At 46.8% G+C, this 19,289-nt stretch overlaps 1 protein-coding gene across 3 annotated transcripts in view; it reads right to left on the reverse strand.

Annotated features, from left to right (window-relative positions):
- ETS1 (ETS proto-oncogene 1, transcription factor) overlaps positions 1-19,289 on the reverse strand; it is a 123,847-nt gene that overhangs the window by 19,739 nt on the left and 84,819 nt on the right. For all 3 annotated transcript variants that reach the window (XM_054579444.1, XM_054579446.1, XM_054579445.1), the window contains 4 exons: positions 9,136-9,255; positions 7,379-7,579; positions 4,544-4,621; positions 3,368-3,616 (listed from right to left, as the gene is read on the reverse strand). In XM_054579444.1, coding sequence (XP_054435419.1) covers positions 3,368-3,616; positions 4,544-4,621; positions 7,379-7,579; positions 9,136-9,255 — 648 coding nt within the window. The remainder of the gene's footprint in view (positions 1-3,367; positions 3,617-4,543; positions 4,622-7,378; positions 7,580-9,135; positions 9,256-19,289) is intronic.

The following is a 19,289-nucleotide window of genomic DNA, read 5'->3' on the forward strand; positions in this document are numbered from 1 at the left end:
GCTGCTATCATTGCATAATCGCTCCAAGAGAAATTTCCATTGGCAAAAATGCCATTAAAAGAGGAGGCTAACAAACAAAACTTTTGGAGAAAAATGCATCTGAGAGCTGAAGAGGCTCACAGGAACATTTTCTATGTTCTACTCTCACACACTTTCTAGGCAACCTAAATTACATCCTGGGCGACGGAGCGGCGACCTCCATTCAACACCAGTCACAAGGCCGAGCAGGTGACCAACCTGTGTGTAGAAACACCAACCAGTCAACTCTCAACTGTTCAGGGCTGGCTGATCTACTGTGAAGTTTAAATCCCAGAATAAGGTTGGTCGATACAACCCCATTCTAGTGTGTTTTTGGTGTAGTGTCCCCTTCCTTCATAGCGGAGATTGGCTAAAACAATGAAATTCAAATATTTATTTAACTTTGCTGTCCAAACCAAAATTTAATAAGGAGAAACTAAGCTGAAAATTTATATACATATATATATTTAAATCCAAATAAAAGATGTTCATTTAAACATGTAGTTTTTGTATAATCCTCTTATCCCCTCCAGTACTGCTTATAAACAGCAAGGTAGTCAGTTATCTGCTTCTTCTTAGTCCTTCCTCCCATCATCCATTCAAAGCAGCATATTGTCCCGAAGGCAAACTGAAGAGCTTCACAGAGTTATCAGCCCGCCTACCCAGTCCACTGTCACATGTGCAACTCTTTAAAAATGAAGGAATCGCCCCTTCCAGAAACCCACATTAAAAGACTCCAGCCAACAGCCCGCAACCAGAATGCAATACCCTTTTTTTAACAGGACACTTTATGGCATCTCATAAAAAGGTCCTCCCTCACACCAGCTATCCATCATAATGGTCTTTCAATGTCTCTGTGAGGCAAACACACCAAAGCCTAAGAAGGAAAATTTATATTTTCATCAAGAGCACCCCGCCAAGTCACCAATATTTAGGAAGCATTTGCACTTAGTCTCCCTGGATGATTCCCTCTCTATCAGCCGTTTTTCTTTGGAGATGCACATGGAGACTGGGATTGCCACAGCAGACAGGTGCCTTTCCAAGGAGTCCCAGTATGCAAGGAAGGACACTATCCTGGACACTCTCTGCAGCCTCTTGAACATGAGCCAAAGGCAACTCTGTTGGGAGCTGTGGTTTATAGCAGGAAGTTGCTTTCCTCTTAGCTCAATTTCACAACCCTGGAGCTAGGAACCATTGTTCATGGGCATTTTCTGCAAAAACAGGTTGAATCCAACTAGATTAGACACTCAGTTGTGCTACCGTGCTCCTGCAGGGAAAGATGTGCCCACAAGGACGTCCATTGGCCAACTTTTCTGAGAAATGTCTCAGCAAGGTCCTTCCAAAGCTATCTGACTACACCAAGCAGACCTCAGAGCACTCAAAACAGCAGATGGGGGAGCCCCCCCAGAAACCCCCTGAAAAGACTAGCACAATGACAGTTCTCAGAGTCAAAGTAAGTGGGACAGAGGGGCACTTTGTGTGCTACAATGCACTGTATAAATATTATTTTATTAATGCTCAGCTGACGGTAATGTTTTCCATCTAGACCAATCGTACCACGTGAGAGTCAATCAGCCCTTGACATAGGTCCCGTGTGCTGCACGGCTGACACGCAGAAAGTAGCCGCACACGGCGCAGTCTGTGCCTCAAAGTCTGCGTAGGCTGAGGCTCGTGTGAGGGACGCAGAATGAAGCCAGAGCGAAGCACCTCCTGTCCCTTTGTTCAGGTTGCTATCTGCTCCATGGTTATTAATTTGGGGTTGGAGGGAGGGTGGGGACAAAAACCAAGAGAAGGAGACCAGGGGACAATTACACAAATGCAAAGCCAGACACAATGTAAAAACACATGACAGATCTGTCCAAAAGTACAACATGGCTGAGCCCCAAACTCACAGGCTCAGCTCATCACAGAGGTATACAGAAAGTGCCACAAGAAAGACAGTCGCTCTAGCACTCTGATCTGCCTGAGGGCTTAAGAGAGACACATGAACATTTGTGTAAGTATTTTAATAGACAAGCATCCAAAAATAAAGAGTCAGAAAGGGGAAGGCAAACTGATCCCACCCATCCCCTTCAGCACGAAACATAAACACCCTCGGGCCAGCAGCAGCAAGGTTACAGGTTCTGATCTGGGTAGGGACTTTCCCTATACAGGGCCGCTGCTCACCCTGGGGCCCACTGGGAGGAAGTGTGAGTCCCAGCACTGGAAGAGGACAACAAGGTCGATGGCCCATGATGCCGACGGGTGATCCTCCAAATTAAAGATGCCTTTGACCACCCCCCTCCAAGTGCCTCAAAGGAACAGGGTGATCACTGAGCAGAAGTCACTAGCAGGCCAGCCAAGTCTGTCTCCTGTAAACAAAGTCCTCTGAGCCTTTGAGTGGGCTTTCTGCTGTTCCTCTTCCTGTTCGTAATTCTTTGCTATTTTGTCTATTGAAACAGTCATCTTTTTTCACCTTTTTGAGACATTAGCTAGCTCTCCCTGGATGGACAAATCCCTCCTTATGATGGACTGCATTTCTCTCAGAAACAGAACTATCTGCATACTTTCCTAGGCGGGCTGCCCCTCTGGGAGGTTATGTCCAGATCTTAGAAACTGAGTGTATTTAATGTGTGTTGCTTTATAAAGTCAACCTATTCTGAAACATTTACTGTCAGTGAATATCTTACCATTGTCAATATAGGCATGCCAACAAGAGTACCTTTGTTTTGGAAGCCTCTGGCCGCCTCTTTCCTGGCCCCTCTAGCTGAATACACGCTTCCACGACACTGGTGTGACCAGTTCCAAATAAACTATTGGGTAACCGTCTTGTAGCCTTCCAAACCAAAGAAGTCACAGGAGGCTTGAGAGCACAGGTTGAGCAGCAGATGTCATTCAGACACCTAGGCAGATTCTGCAGCCTGACCCAGAATGCTCTGGGGAACATCAGGGCGCACACAAAACTAAGAGCTTTCCAGGTGGGTCACGTGAACTGTTTTTATGCGATTGCGTCCTCCTTCAGCAAAGCCCTCTCAAAAAATAGGTAAATAAAAATAAAGCATAACTTAAAGAACAACCACATTTGGCTAGAGTTATTACTTGGTAAAATGTCTTCCCCAAGTACAAAATGTGATTGGTCGTCCCAACAGATTTCAAGTGCACTGTGAACCCACAGTCTTTGTCATCATTGGCTGAAACTCCATGATGGAAAGCTCTTACTCTCTAGACAGTTCAAGATGGAAAAGGAAAAGGCTGCATTAACCTCAGGAGTATACAAGGCCAAGAGGGAGGGGGAAGTAGGAGGTCTGAAACACTCAGAGTTAGGAAATCCTTGGAGACCAAGAGGTTCTAGTGAAGAAATCTGACCTACCACGACTGGTCCTCCCCATGCACATGTTGTCTGGTGTGACAACTTCTTGCTTGATGGTAAAGTAGTCAGTCTGCAAGGTGTCTGTCTGCAGAGGGTCCCGGAGAATGACCGAGGGGTAGTCGTTCTCATACTTGAGGGAGAGGAGCTCCTCTGAGCTGATGGGGTGGAGGGTCTGGTAGGACTCTGTGATGAAGCTGGGCTCTGAGAACTCCGAGGGAGGAACACACTGAGCATGCTCGATACCATAGCCTGGAACAGAGAGAGTGTGGGAGATTAAAGAAGGGAGACATGCGAACCCAACCCAGCAATTCTTCACCCTGTGCCGCAGCCCCACAATGTGTAACAAGCTGACTACCTTAGAGAGTAAAACGGAAATATTTTCCATGACAAGGGCCTGGGAGCCCAACCTTGTTCCACCTCTTAACTGTTAAGGCCTTTGGCAAGATCCCTCCCTTTTCTGACTGTAAAATGGGGACGATCGTAATCTTCCTTGGAGGGTTGTGCTAAAAATCAAAAAAGAATCTACTCGTATATATAAGATGCCCACCACTTCCGGCACAAAATAATCTCTTAATACGTAGCAGTTCTTAAAATAAAAGTCATAATAAAGTGAAAAAATAAGGCAAAAACCAAGCTGCTTAAAAGCCCCTTTGGAAGCAGCGCCATCAGAGAAGAAGCGCCCAACACGAACTCCTCCTCTGGCCACCTCTGCAGGGTGGGGACCTGTCCTGCACACGCTGGAAGGGAGGAGGCTGTATTTTCTGTAACAGAATGGGAAGCTGCATGGCACACTCCTGAGGAGGGACTCCAAAAGAAGTGCTGTCGTGTCCTCGAGCAAAGGGGAGAGGACAAGTGTCATGACCAAGTCCCTAACCCAGACCTCGGACGGCCCCTCAGTACATAAGCTTCAATAGTAATCAAGGTGCAGCTCTCGATCAAGAGATCAGAGAGATCCCAGTGTGTAGGAGCTTGCAGGCCAATAAAACAGGTACATAGGCGGAAGCGTTGTGCTTTGTGGGAAAAATAAAATAAATAATAACTAGTCTGCGTTTAGGAAGATATTGTTTACCAGAGAATTACCATGAAGGAGCTTGAGTTCAACTGGGAGAGGGTTCCTTTCCTCAGTTCCCATTGTCATGAGCAAGATGAGGGAAGGAGAGTGGAAGGGGAACTTACTAATGAAGTAATCCGAGGTATAACGGGATTCTGGGTAAGTAGGGTTGACTCCATTAACTTGATATGGTTTCACGTCCTCTGCAACAGACAGGGTAAGGGATGAACAGAGAGGTCAACACAAGCAAGTGCTTGGCCTGAAAGGATCTTGGACGCAAAAACCATAATGACCTCAGCCCCTCTTCTAAGAAAGCTGCATGTTCGTTAACTGAGTCGGTCTGTGAGTCCACCCTGACTGGGGCTTTGTCTAGAGATGAGATCACAAAAGGAGGTTACTTTGTTCAGTATCTGCAAAATGGGATTAATATCTTAGAAAGAGCACCAGAGAGTAATCTCTGTGGGCTGGGGACGCATCCTGCCCCCATTCTCATGTGTGTGTGGGTGTGTGGACCACATCAGCATCAAAGGCTAGTAGCCAGCTTGGCCAGTCACCAAAATCAGTCCCCAGTGCTCAAGCTGATCAGCTCTAAAACCTTCAGAAATATATCAAAATCTTTAGGCAGGTAGATTTGATAGCCTCTGTTTTTCCTAACAGATGTTTGCTTTTTGGTCAGTGGTTCTTCCATGGCCCTCAGATTTCAAATTCAGGCCCAGATAAGAAGCAAGATTCCAGTAACTATTCGGTGAAATATGGCACAGTGCATGCAAAGACAGAGAGCAGCAACATAACTGAACTGCTGTCCAGCTGCCAACTTCCCCAGGAATGAGAAAGGAATGCAGATGGAGGTGACTGAACACAGAAAGTCTCTCCACAGGACCAAGGGGAGCCTGCAGGTCCTCCAGTTACCCTGGAACCAAACCATCTGGCCTCTAGCCCTAGTATGGAGTAGTCAGATTCTATTTTACTGTCAGAATCAGACAGAGAGTGTTGGTCTGGATCTTTTCCTCAGGTATTTGATAGCATGTTGAGAGCAGAGGCTGCTGAGAAAACAAGTTGATGCCTGCACAGAAAAACAGTTCCCAGTTGAGATAAAATGATTAAACTTTGCTTTAGCAGCTTATCAGATTGAAACACCCCCTGTACCTTTGGCCTTCTACCCCACCCCAAACAGCTATGTTCTTTCTGCACTGTGTTGCTTTGGTGTAATTACAGAACCAAATCTGTAGCCTCACTGCAAACATCTTGCTCAGCTCTTCAAGGATCTGAAGACAGATGATCCTCACTGTCTCTTTCAACAGAAAAAGGGTGAGATGATATGACTTTACTCTCAAATGTACTCAACCATGTCCTAATGCTCCTACAGCCTCTTCAGTTATTCTTCTGCAAGAAGGTAGGCCAAACCTGTGTGGGGACCAGAGGCTCTCCCATGAGTCCATGTTATTATACAAAGAACACAGGGCAGGAACTTAAATGGAAAAGACGTAGGTTTAAGAAAATGAGTGATGTTGAGGAAAATACATTAGCTGTCTTCCCTTGACAGACACGGGCCCTAATAGTACCTGCCCTTCCTGTCTCTCAGGATGTTTGTGAGAATCCAAAGAGAAAATGTCCCTTCAAGAGCTCTAAAAACAAGGAGATGCTGTGTAGGTACTAACTATAACTCTGCTCAGAGGCAGGTTTAGACACTCCAGAACACCTGGACACTCCCTGGTGGTAACTAAAGGAAAACCAGGTATTGGTGGATGGTATCTGGGTTGCACAGTCTGGCAGCATCCAATGTCCTGTTTATGGGCCGTCGGTCACATCAGACCTGTCCTGAGCCTGCTGTATCTTCTCCCTCTCTAAGCGGGTCACTCACATCAGCGCAGTGAGTGGGAGCCCGTGCAGTGACACAGAGGACACGTGGGTGCTACAGGAAGGCTGTGTGGCCGCCCCCAGTGCTCCGCCAGGGCAGCCGCAGCAAGTCACCTAGTTCTTGCCTGTGTTTATTTATTTATATTTCAGCAGAAGCTGAGGAGAAGGGAAAAAGATAACACTTCTGTGCCCAGAAGAATCTAATTTGGGTCCTTCTTGAGTCCTGCAGCACAGAAAATATCCTTAAACAAAGGAAGGTATTATATGAAATAAAAGTGCTAATCCTGAGCTTTGCTCCCTGTCCCCAGGGCCTGTGCCAAGGGCTGGAGCTGGTGACCACAGGGAAAGGGTGGGCCTGGGTCACAGAGGGCAATGGGCTTCTAGGCTTACAGTCAGCTGGAGGGCACTGCTGACTGCTGGTAACTGCAATTTATTTTAAGAAGAAATTCAGAAAAATAAGCACAAAAACACCCAAGTTTGCCGCCTGCTGCTGTTTCTATACTCAGCCAGGACTGTGGTACATGAGTCACTTGGTCCAAAAAGGTTGGAGGAGACTAGTAGGGGCGGCCGTGCCATTACCAGGTTGCGACACAGTGTCCTGACACAACCCCAGTTTCTGCTCTGGATGAAAAAGGTACAGCACACTCCTACACCTCCAATCCAGCGAGTGGGCAGAGCCGCCCGTCTTATTACTGACCTCCGAGAATGGCTGGGAATCGCCATGTACTAAAGAATGCAGGCAGCGTGCGCTGAGATCACCAGGGGGGAAAAAAAATAAAAAACCTTGGAGCGGGCTGCAGGCACCGCCCACTGAAACAGCCAGGGGTCCGAGAGAAGGGCTGGCATCGCAGTTGTGCGTACCAACAAGCTTCAGGAGTACGATCTTGCTAAAGATTAAAATCTGAACCTCCAACACACAGAAGCAAAAGAAACCAACATTTACGGAGCACCTGTACTGGCCTATCTCCTTACACCACACAGGCTGTGACAGGACACCCGTGGATGATGGGACCGAGGCCCCACCACTGGGCACCCGTGTCCGCCCACCTCTTCTTGCAGCTACCCCACCCAGCCTCCTCCTCCCTCGAGCCACACAGACTTACCTTTCTGCAGGATCTCAAGATGTTCCCACAAGATGTCCCCAACGAAGTCTGGGGCCAGCTCAAGAAAGCAGTCTTTCCCCAGTGCACAGAGAGCTGCTCCGTTCATGCAAAACTTCTGGAAGTCCACACCCTTCAGGCTGAACTCATTCACGGCCCACATCACCCAGTCCCGAACATGGGTTTCTGTCCACTGCCGGGGGTCTGAGGGAAGAGAGCAAATGAAGACCCAGTAAGTCAGGCGTGAGCTCCGACCCGAGCCTCGGGACCCGAAAGGGACCGAACGTAGCTGAGGATGTCCTCTGATTTCAAGAACTGGGAAGCACCAGCTTGTAAATGCATGTTGTGGGGCACCTTCCTCCTCCCTGCATCTAACATCCCCACCTGCTCTATCTTGCCAGCTGGAATGTTCTAGCAGACATCGGCCAAGAAAGGCAACACATGAGCACTCTCTGCCCTCGTTCAGACAACTTTCCACACTGTCTCCTGTCTCACTGCCTGATTTCCATTAGAACTTTTTTTTTAAAGCTCAGGGCAAGGAACAAATGACTTCTTTAGGAATAACTAAGTCAAGTGTGTCCTGGAGGTGACACTCACTTCTCCCTGCTCTTAATTCTTACAGTATACTTGAGTCTACTATTCTTAATTATTTTTCTCTTCGCTGATTATGGTTGGTAATAATCATAACAATTAGTTATAGTAAGTCATTCAAATGGTGCTTAGTAACAACATCATCAGGTACCTGTGCTCTCCTAGATACCATGCAAAGTATGTACACATCACAGGCCTGGCTGCCAAGCCCCTCAGCACTGACAGAACATAATCTGCATGCGAGGCCCTAAGCTTGAACATTGCGACACCAGCCACGACACTCAGAGAGCTCAGAGGAGGGCAGGTCGCAATGCCCACATCACACCTGCTCTCCAGGTGACCTCCTTCCATTTAGCAGGTGACTTTGTGAGCAGTGGGGCAGACTTCAGCCTTATCCTGTCTGTGCTCCTAGGAGAACGCGGGACGCTGCTGTCCGCAGGGGTTTGGGGAGAGGGTGCTCCTGGGGAAAGGTGTGGAGATGCAGCCCCAGGCTCCGTGTAAGGCTCAGTTCTGACGGGGTGGGGAGCCTCTCAGGCCGCTCTCCAGAGAGCATCCCTCTTACTCAATAGCCCAGTGTTCTTTCTGCTCTCAGCTATTCAGGAAATGCTGCTTGGTGAAGGCTTAAGTGTTCTCCAGTCATTTCTCCTTTCTGACAACTCTAGTCCCCTTACATTCCTGAATAAACCCTTTCAGAGGAGAACACCCAAGAATAAACACATTTCACCACAGTGCATGTAGAGAAAAGAGCAATCAGTAAATTCCAAGAAATGGAGCTCACTGAGTTCACCCAATGGTAGCCCAGAATGACACGAAAACTGTGTTTTTTCCAAACTGTCTGTCTGCTGGAATCACGTGAAGAGCTTCAAAGATACTGTTACCAGCAATTAATTATGACTTAATGAGTCTGGGACAGGGCCTGGGCGAAGGAGTTTTTTGAAGATCCCGAATCTCGTGTGCAAACAAGTTTGGGAGCCAGTGTCCTAAGACCAAGATGGGAGATGGAGGGGCACCCTCACGAGTCTAGGACTGTCCTAACAGACATCCTCAGTGACGCGCAGCTGCTGACCGAAGTGTGGTCAGCAATAACGCCTACCTCACCGTGCAGGGGAGAAGACTGACCGGACCCAAAAGGCTGATCCTGACCTCTCTCTCTCACGGACAAAGCATACCTTTTGGAATTCCCAGTCTTTGCTGCTCTTTCGAGAAACCACTGAAAGTAGCTTTCAATGCTTGAGACATCATTTCTTTGCTGCTTGGAGTTAATAGCGGGACATCCGCACATTCCATATCTGTAAGAAAAAACATACGAATAATAAAAACCAGATAGGCGACAGATCATTCTGCAATATATACACAAGTATTACGTCATTATAATAAACACCCAAGACTAATAATAGATGTCAATTATGTCTCAGTTTTATAAAAAACTACATAGGTAATTGACCACCCATGAACCACAATAGGGCATGAATGGTGTAAAGAAGGCAAACTGAAAAGTGACTGTACTGACATCCTCACAAGGACAGGTACAATGGACAGAAGGTTCCAGAGTGTCCCAGGCCCCTTCAAAAAACCTGATTCTTGCCTAGAATGTCCTACACCCTTGATGAAGTATGTTTATTCTTTCCATATAGCTCTACTAATTCCCTCATAGTTCCTACTGTTCCTCATAATTCAGAGTATTAATGTTACCATGTACCTCTAGTTACCTATGAAAAGGAAATAAGAATGTTCATTCATTCATTCAACAAACAATTACTTAGCACTTGCTATGTGCAAGGAATTAGAGAGACATCAATAAGCGGATAAAAATAATCCCTATCCTCATGAAGCTGGATATCAGATTCTGGCAGGAGACACAGTCATTAAAAACCTAGTTACACAATTAAATGTTCAAAATGCTAATAAGGGCCTCAGAAGAGAGGTAAAAGATAACATGGTAACATATAACAGCAATTCCAGCTGGTCTGGAGAACTCAGAGAAGGCCTCCCTTAGGAGGAGAGAGACGTTTGACTGAGACCTAAAAGATGCATAGGAGTTTGAAAACGAAAAATACTCTAGATCGACAGTCCTCAATGTGTGGTCCCCAAACTAGGTGAATCAGAACCTGTCAGGAGGAGAGCCCAGGAACCTGTGCTTTTAACACGGAATCCAGGTGACCCTAATGGCCACTAAAGGGCGGGGACCATGATCCTGGAAAGAGGAAACAGCATAAAAGAAGGCCATGAGGTGGGGAGGAGAGGAAATGTGGCTTATTTTAGTGTCAACAAGATCTGAAGCTGCAGCAGAGTGACCGGACGACCGCTGCTTGAGATGAGGCTGCAAAGGTAAAGGAGGGTGGCCCCGGCCAGCGAGCTCAGTTGGTTAGAGCGCTGTGCCCATCCCTCAAGGTTGAGGGTTGGATCCCTGGTCAGGGCACAAACAAGAATCAGCCAATGGATGCATAAATAAGAGGAACAACAAATCGATGTCTCTCTCTCTTTCTCTCAGAAAAATCAATACACAAAATTTTTTTAAAAAGGTAAACAAGGAGTATATTAAGGAACTTCTAGTTTTATCCTCAGTAGAATACCAAGTCATTGAAAGTTTTATGCAGAGGAACAACATGACTCCATTAAGATGATCACCTTCCAGTGATTCTATTTCTAACTTTTCAAAGTATCTGCATGATTTCAATTTCCCACCAACAGTGCACACAGATACCCCATCCTACCAACCCTTGCCACCGTCTGGGGTGTTCTTGGGGGAGGGGAAGGGGAAGGTAGCCATCCTAATGGAAGTGAAGTGGTGTCACACTACTTTTGATATGATGTGGAGCATTCGATGCGCTCATTGGCCATTTTTGTATCATCTTTGGACAAATGTCTATTCAAGCATTTTGCTCATTTTTTTAATAGAGTCATTTGGGGTTTTTGCTGTTGGTGTTGAGTCTTAGGTGTTCTCTAGCTACCCAAAAGAGTTGAAAGCAGGGCCTCAAAAGGATATTTGTACACTTATGTTCACTGCAGCATTATTCACAGTATATAAAATGCGCAGGCAACCCAAGTGTTCATCAACAGATAAATAGATAAGCAAAATGTAGTATATACATATACATATACACACAATACTATATTATTAATACAATACAGTAGGATTTCCTTCCTTAAAAAGGAAGGAAGTTCTGACATATACAACATGGATGAACCTTCACCATATGCTACGTGAAATAAGCCAGTCATGAAAAGACAAATTCTATGAGGTCCTTAGAAGGGTCAAATTCATAGAAGCAGAACGTAGAAAGGCAGCCAGCGGGAAGGAAGCGCGTGAGGAGCTGTGTTTACCGGGGACAGAGTTTCAGCTTCAGAAGATGAAAAGAGCCCTTGAGATGGGCGGCAGGGATGGAAGTACAACATTCCACAAAACTGTACACTTAAAAATGCTCAAGATGGCAAATTTGGCTATGTTTCTTTTACCACATTTTTAAAAAAATGGGAAAAAAAGGAAAGACGATCACCTTAGCTGCCCTGTTGGGGAGATAACTATAAATGGATGTGGGTAGACTTGTTAAAAAACTATTGCATCAGTTGCGGCGAGAGATGAGGCGGCTTCGACCAGGACGGGGGCAATGCACACGGTATAAGTAAACAGATCTGAAGTACGCATAGCAGGTGATATCTGTAAAACTTGTGGAGGTAGTAAAGGTGAAGGAGGTATCAACACCTGCAGATTCACAAATGTGTCACTCTTCATGATCCCCGCGTGCACCTTTATCTCCTCTATGTTCATTTCTTCTTGTGTTTGCAGACCATGTTCAAAGCAAGAACACATAAATATGGCTCAAGTTTAAAATCCTCTGAATTCACCTAGGGTGCAGTTTCCCATAAGAAGTTTATAAGCAGGGAAATGACATGAGAATTCCTACTAACCGTCCACCCTGTGACCTTCAGGCACTGTAACATTTTGCTGCAGGGACTCCCCGAGCCCCCTTCTCCAGGCTGTATCTTCAGCCTGCCCTGTGAAAATGGCTCACACAATGGCGAGTCCCACGCACGGCTGTGGTAGAAGCTCCTCAATGAACCACCTCTGAACCCTGGCGAGTCACAAATTCCACGGGCATATATAATGTGCTATTGGCTGTGTGCAATGGACGTGATGAGGGAAAAGGTGACTGCTTAAAAAAGGAGCAAATGTGCTGCTTCTGAACGTCAAAAGGAAGGGAAATGTGCTCTAAGAAAGGACAGGCGGCGCTCTCCCACCGGGTGGCCTTGAGCAACGCTGTCCGGCCCCTGCCCTAGAGGCCCAGGCCCTGCCAGGGAGTGGGACTCTCCCCCGGCGCCCCCACCCCCCGCCAGGGAGTGGGACTCTCAAGTTCCAGGGAGTGGAGAGTTTGGGTTGCCCTGGGACATGCCCAACTAAATCTAGTGGAAAAATCAACATGCCTCCAGGAAGGTTGACAAAATGATGGAAAATCCCAGATTGTTGGTGGGGGGGGGGGAGGAAGAGGGGGATAAAGTGATGATTATGTAACATCCAGTCCTTCAAACAATGGAGTCATCATCAAATGAGTCACTAAGAAGGACACTGACGCACCCCTTCTTCCCCACTCTGTGCACCCAAGGACAGCTAAGCGGCAGGTCCAGAAATGTCTCCTCTTAGAGTAGAAGTCAGTTTTACTTTAGAAAAAGAGATTTAACCCAAGGATTTTGCACCAGGAAGCAAAGATGGCTGTGGCCTCCCTAGCTCCTGGCACAGGGCAAAACACCAAAGTCAATCAACAAATGCCTAGTGAATCAATGTCTTCCAAATCCAAATCAACTTTTCTTCCCTTCCCTCGCATCCGACAGAAATTCATGACCTTAAAGTGTATGGGTTTTGTTGTGTGGGTTTGTTCCCTCCCTTAGATTTACGATGCGATGAAAAGGACTTTACGGGTGGCGGAAACTAGCCAGGACGACACATGTGGAAAATAGAGCCCAGGCCGAAGGGACAGGCAGTGCTTCTGCTGCAAAATGGAACTGAAGAATGAGGCTGGCCAGGCGTCTTCAAACCAGGTCCGCTTGGGCAGCCCGATGCCAGCATGACGTGAAGGCCAAGGATGACAGCAGAAAGCCTGAGAATGAAGTTTCCTGGGGTCTGCGTCCTATAACTCCACATGGCCTGGTTGCACCGTCTGGACAGGACCGTGGAGTAGGCAAGGCGGGGCTGACCACGCTCCACAGAGGTTTCTGCTTCCTGTCAGGGAGCTGGGCTTGCCAAGTTCTCACCTGTTCTCTACCGGGGAAGCGGCTGGAATTACTTTTGCCTGTCCACCTCAATGCCATCTTTAGAAGCCCTGGTCCACATGCCGCCAGCTGCAACTGTGCGGTGCCCACTGGCTCGGCCCGTGGCTGAGGACTCAACAGTGCTGGATCTCTTGAAAAAATGCTCACAGCCCAGCTGGCAGAAGCTTCCCCCTCACACCTGGGACACCTGCACTTGGACTGGAGCTCAGGAGAAGGCATATCCTGGGCCTGGGGCCCAAAGGATTCAGACAGGAAAGTCAGAGCTTTCTCTACCATTTTTAGAAAGTGCAGAATTCTGGCTTAACACACACACACACACACACACACACACACACACTCTCTCACACACATCCCATCCTCTATAAGTGAGTGAAAACTAGCCAGATTGTCTTAGTAGGAATGACACTGCATGTAAATGATGATGAAAAATCACATTGAAAAGTAGGTATTAACATAAAATATTAAACTCATCATGTAAAATATGAATGCAAAGATTCCCTCCATGTTGCTAACATACGACTGTGGCAGTTCTGTTAATTACATTGATCAAAACCAATAATGAAGTCATTCCACAGGTGGTGGCTCTGGCACAGGGGAGCCCAAGCAGGAATCTCTGTTGTTCGTACCATCGTTGACCTCATTTCCTGTTAGGATACTTTGGCATTAGGCGATAAATATTTCTCCTTGTAGGACAAGCATCGAAAACTCAGTCAATGCCTCCACAGACATCAACTAACTGTATGTTATGGACAAGTACTGAAATTGCGTTCATGTCGATCACTCTAATTGCAATATCTTAAGTTCAAAGAACACACTTGTCTCAAAGCGCTGCAAACCTGTCCCGGAAATACACTACATCAATGTAGTAGAAACATACAACACAGTACACTAGAAACTGGAAACATAAGTATACTATAAGTATATTGGATTTCTTACGGGCTTATTCTTCCTCAAGACCCCAAATCTGAGTTAATATTTACAAGAATCACCCTAAGTTTCTGAGAGGTGTTGTTCCGAAGCTAGTGAATAAATAACACTCCTAAACTGTCTTACCGAGGCTGCAGCCTGGAGGCGGAAATGAGCAGGTAGCTTTCCTTGAATCAGTAGGCGTATAATGAGCCAGCGGCATTTTGAATGCAGGGAAACATCTGCTTATTTTTCACTGTGGCCTAGCCCTGAACAAAAGCTTATACACCCCGTGGCTGTTTTAAGTCAAATGTAGAACAAGGGTTTCAATTCACTTATATGTAACTCAAAGTTGAGGGCTGTTCAATGTCAAAAAAAACTGTCAGGGGCGTTGCATGTGATGTTTTGCACCTTTCAAGTTGTTTTTTTAAACTGAACGGCTCACAGTGTTACCTAGAATCTAAGCCTGCAGTGGCATTTGTGCTGGGAGAGGTCCGAGACAAAGGGCCCTAGCGACCTGAGACGGTCCTCCTCTCACTGTTCGGAACTAAATGACAGCTAACACCGGGGGGTCTGGGATCCGGGGGTTAGGCACGGAGGGGTGTAGCCAGGAACCAGGCACACGTTTCAGCCTCATGCAACTGCTGGACTGGCCAAACCCCACTGGGTGACCATGATGATACTCCTGCAGGGGGCGGGTATTGTTCCAATCAATGGCAGCATGAAAGAAACACCAAGAAGAAATATATGCCTCCCATCTGAAAACTGATTTGCAGTCCACCAAGACCCCTGCCCTATACCATGCCACAGCATCCTCATGACGTGAGACTTCCAAGGGGCCTGGGGAGGTATTGCAAGGTCTCCATTTCACAGGTGAGGGAACTGAAACTCTGAGAGATCAATAGCTTGGCCTTAAGTCACAGGGCTGGGAGGCCCCTCTGGGGCTGGAACCTCATCTTTCAACTCTCCAATCCAAGGTCTTCCTATTCTATTCCTCTGCTGCTGCAACAGGAATGGATCAGAGATTAAAAAAAAAAAAAAAAAAAAAAAAAAAAAAAACCCTTAAATGATTACAGCTGAGAGAGGAAAAAATGGGACTTTTATTTCTTATTTGAAAATTAAATACACTTGAGGAAATAATTAAAAACTTAAAACCACTCCTGGATCGAAGAAATCCAGAATTTCATATGGCCAGCCCCCTAATGATACAATTAAAAGCCATTTACAGAATCGACTGCAATCTTTTCCTTTCTTGGGACTAAGGATAATGAGTCTTCCTTCCTTCCATACACAGTGACACAGGTGAGATGACAACCTGGCTTCCTTCCCTATCTGTGTCCGTCCCCAAGTGACCGTGATGGGCAACTGTGCACATAATGTAAGGCTGATTAGTTACATAAAGTCTTGCTAAAGTATGTTTCTTAAAGTGAAAGAAAACCAAGAAGGAACCTTCTTATTTACACAGGGATGACAAAAGAACTGTCGCAAATGGGAAGGCAGGGTTGTAAAGACAAGGAAGAGAGACCTAGTGGCACAGGCTCTGGGCTTGACTTGGTTGGTTGGTTGGTCAAAATCCATGGGTTCTTATCTCCAATTTGGCACTAATGTAATCACACTGGGTGAGTTACTTAATCAACACATTGCGAAAAAAGAGGTCTGTTCATAGGCAGTGTCTGTATTCCTCATAGAGTTTTAAGTTTTTCATTATGGCAATTTTCAAACATATACCAAAGTAGAGAGAACAATATAATGAGCAATATAATGAGGCTCTAAAAATCTGTCAACACTACCAGTTTTCATTTCAGCTCCTCCCACACTCTAAAGAACTGGAAAGCTAATCTCAGACAACATGTCATTTCAGCCACAAATATTTTATTGTCATGGGGATGTCTCTGAGATTAAAAATAAAAGGTGGGGGGGTCCAAATATGAAAGCTTACAAAAGATAGATAAACCCAGGGAAGAAGAAAGCGAGCCTTCCAATTACTTTCTACAGCGCTTCTTCTAGGTCTACATTTCAGATACTGGCCCCCTTGAACCACAGAATTTCTTTTAAAGCAACATTATCATGATCTGGAAAGCGGTGAAGTTGGATCACAGAGAGATGCCTTCAAGTCAAGGTGGTAAGCGGGCCCCTCTGACAGCCACCTCTGCGAGCAGAAGACTGCGGGGATAATTCTGCCTGACCATTCACACCCTCGGGAACCGATGACTGAAACAGGCAGCGTGCAAAACAAAAGCTAGAATTCTGGCGAGGACCTGGAGGGCAGCTGCCTGGTACAAGTCCCGCCGCAGGAGAGAGGGCGCCTTTGCTCTTCAGATCGTTAGAAACAGAGAAGGGGCTGTGGCCAGTGACTAGGAACTCTGACTCCAGAGCTGACTGTCCCTGGAGAGTTGGTCTGAGAGGTCTTACCCAGTGAAAACACTAGCATCTCAGAAGACTGTGAGAGGGAATCTCAAAAACAGTCTCTCTTGCCCTCTTGCTCACGGAAGGGTAGATTGGACCCAGGAATGAAAGGGACTGCGAAAGGGTCCTCTTTGTCCTATATTCCTAATTCCGAATCCTGTTACATACAGGCCCTAGAACTTGGCCAGCAGGTCTTCCAGCTGAGGTGGCTAGAAAAATCCAAAGCTTCTGGCTGAGGTTAAGGCAAAGGAGGGAAATAAGTGTCCCTCCTCTGCCCCTTAGCTCTGCTTTCATAAACTTAATGATGTGGCAGAGCTGTGAGGGACAAGCAGGACACTTGGCTCCAGCAAGAACTCAGCAAGAAATACCCCAGTGCCCTCACAAACTGACCAAACAGTCCGTCCTCGCCCCCAAATGATGGGGCACCCTGAGACTCCTATCGCTCAGGGAAACATGCAGCTGGGCTTCTGCCCTTCTCTTAATGCCCAGCCCCCTCGAAGTCACCAGCCAATAGAAAACAGCACCAAAGAAGGGAGAAAAGCTGCACAGAAAATCCCCAGTTCACCCTCAAGTAACTGAGCCAGTCATACCATCTCGGTTCTGCTACCAGGAGACACTTTCCCTGGGGAATGCACAGTGCTTGGGTGCAACGGGCCAGCGAAGCGATAGGTGCATCTTCTCAGACGGAAGCTGCCCCAGGACCAAAGAGATGGTCCTCTGGGAGGGAAAGCATGCTCCTAACTGCCCCGGGAAGCCGGCCCCAGGCCCTGCAGCCAGGCCTGGGAAAGAAGCCTGCAGACGGGGCTGAGCACACTGAACATCTGTAGGAAGTGACTTCAGTCCTCTCCCTTCTTCCCTTCATCCACCCCCTGCCCGCCCCATCCCCCAAAAGGAGTTTTAACACATTATTCCCACTGAAGTCCTGAGGATTGGGTGACTCACCAGGCTCACACATGGTTCCAATGAGCCCTTGACCATTACATGGTAGGGGAGCAGGAAAAACAAATGAAAGCGGTTGTAATTCGGCAGCGCCGGGGTTCAGACCTGCCAGACAAAAGGGATTGCAGGCATGCTCCCAAATTCGTTCAGGCACCTGACATGCAAAAGCTATTTTTAATCACTGGATTTATTTCTTTCCTACCCGCTTCACCATCCTCCACCTCAGCAAATGTTTCGAAGTCAGAGCAAAGCCCAAATCAATTCCAGGTGTTCAGGGAAACCCAGAGAGGCTCTTCCGTTCCAGGATCCAAGCCAGAAAGCAGAACTGCCCCCTGGGTCCTGCCGCTAAACTTTCTGGCTCTTTCCTTAGAACAGTTCAAACCTCCCACCCTAAACACTGAGCAAATGGCTCGAGAGAGGAAATATCTCAATGAATGTGCCCTGCGAGAGTGACTCCCAATGGTCTGGTTTTTTCCAGCGGCTCGGGCCAGGGAGGGCACAGGAGCCAGGTCTCAGAGGTCAGCGAGATGGAGCAGTTTCCTCCTCTAGGATTCGCAACCTGCCTTGCAGCGGGGATTCAATTAAATGCGTGTGCAAATGCCAAAGCCTGACGCCTCGTAGGTGCTGAGTATATTGTTGTTGACCGGAACTGAACTGAAAAGAGTCTTGTAAGATAAAATTTTTTTTTAAAAAATTAAAAGTTTTATTTCACAATGCTTAGAGCAACAAGGAGAAATCTGGCAATTTCCCCAAGTACAACTAAGCAACTGAAAACATGAAAAAGAAAATGCAAAAATCAGATTCTGAGGTAGAAGTGGAAGTGGACATCCCCCGAATTTGGGTCTTTGTTTTAAGAGAACACACTAATTTCTTACCTAGTCTGCATCCTCCAGTCTGCTGAAGGGGAAATCCTTCTGGTAGTAATAACCATCTGAAATGCGTGTTCTGCCATGAAAACAGCTCACAGCTACAGGAGCCAAAGGACCTAGGATGCCTTTTAGTAGGAGTACCACGGTAGAGTCAAGATGACACAAAACAAAACTGTAGTTTTGTGCTCAAAATTCTTTTCTCTCTGCGTGGAACCTGCCAAAACACAAGCTGCACTTTCCCCCCGTTGTCATTTATGTGCCCTTAAATGAATAACCTCTCACAATCTAAAAGAATGTCTGAACTACTGAGATTAGGAGTTCTGCATGCAGAGCCCACCTCCACGGAGCACTTTAAAGGACAACCTGAAGTTCTGAAATGATCGGTCAAAGCCATTGACGGAGTGTTTTCCCATGTTTCAAATCATTGCTCCATAGATGATTACAGCTGACCCCCGCCACACCGGGCACGTTAGGATTCCTGAGCGTCCCTGGACAGCGCGAGGCACGCACACAGCCACAGCCTGAGCATCACTCAGGGGGAAAGCAGGACTGGGACCTTCCACCGAGGCCTGGCAGGAAGCCACCGTGCATCCGCTAGGTCCTTCCCAGATCCTGCGCTTCTGAGTGAAGGCAAGCTCCTGCCCCGCCCGCGCGCAGCATCCAAGGCCTTCTTAGTGTTTCTCGGTTCCTGCTACCTGCCGCTAGTTTCCCTGTCAGGCTCGGATGCCTCAGGGTCCCAGGTCCAGGAGGTGCGGGTTATTGAGTTGGCCAAATTCATTTGAATGCCAGTGGATTCCCAACTATGATTTTCAGGACTGCTTGCTATCTGAATACAATTTTATATGTTAGAAAATTTTTTGTCCCATATTCTAGTATGATCCTGAAAACAGCTAGGTTTTTAATATTATTTCCATCACAGAGGTGGAAATAGTACTAAA

This window comes from Pteronotus mesoamericanus, unplaced genomic scaffold (assembly GCF_021234165.1).
Source record: "Pteronotus mesoamericanus isolate MK-2021 breed Mesoamerican mustached bat unplaced genomic scaffold, CSHL_Meso_final contig_53, whole genome shotgun sequence".
NCBI lineage: Eukaryota > Metazoa > Chordata > Mammalia > Chiroptera > Mormoopidae > Pteronotus > Pteronotus mesoamericanus.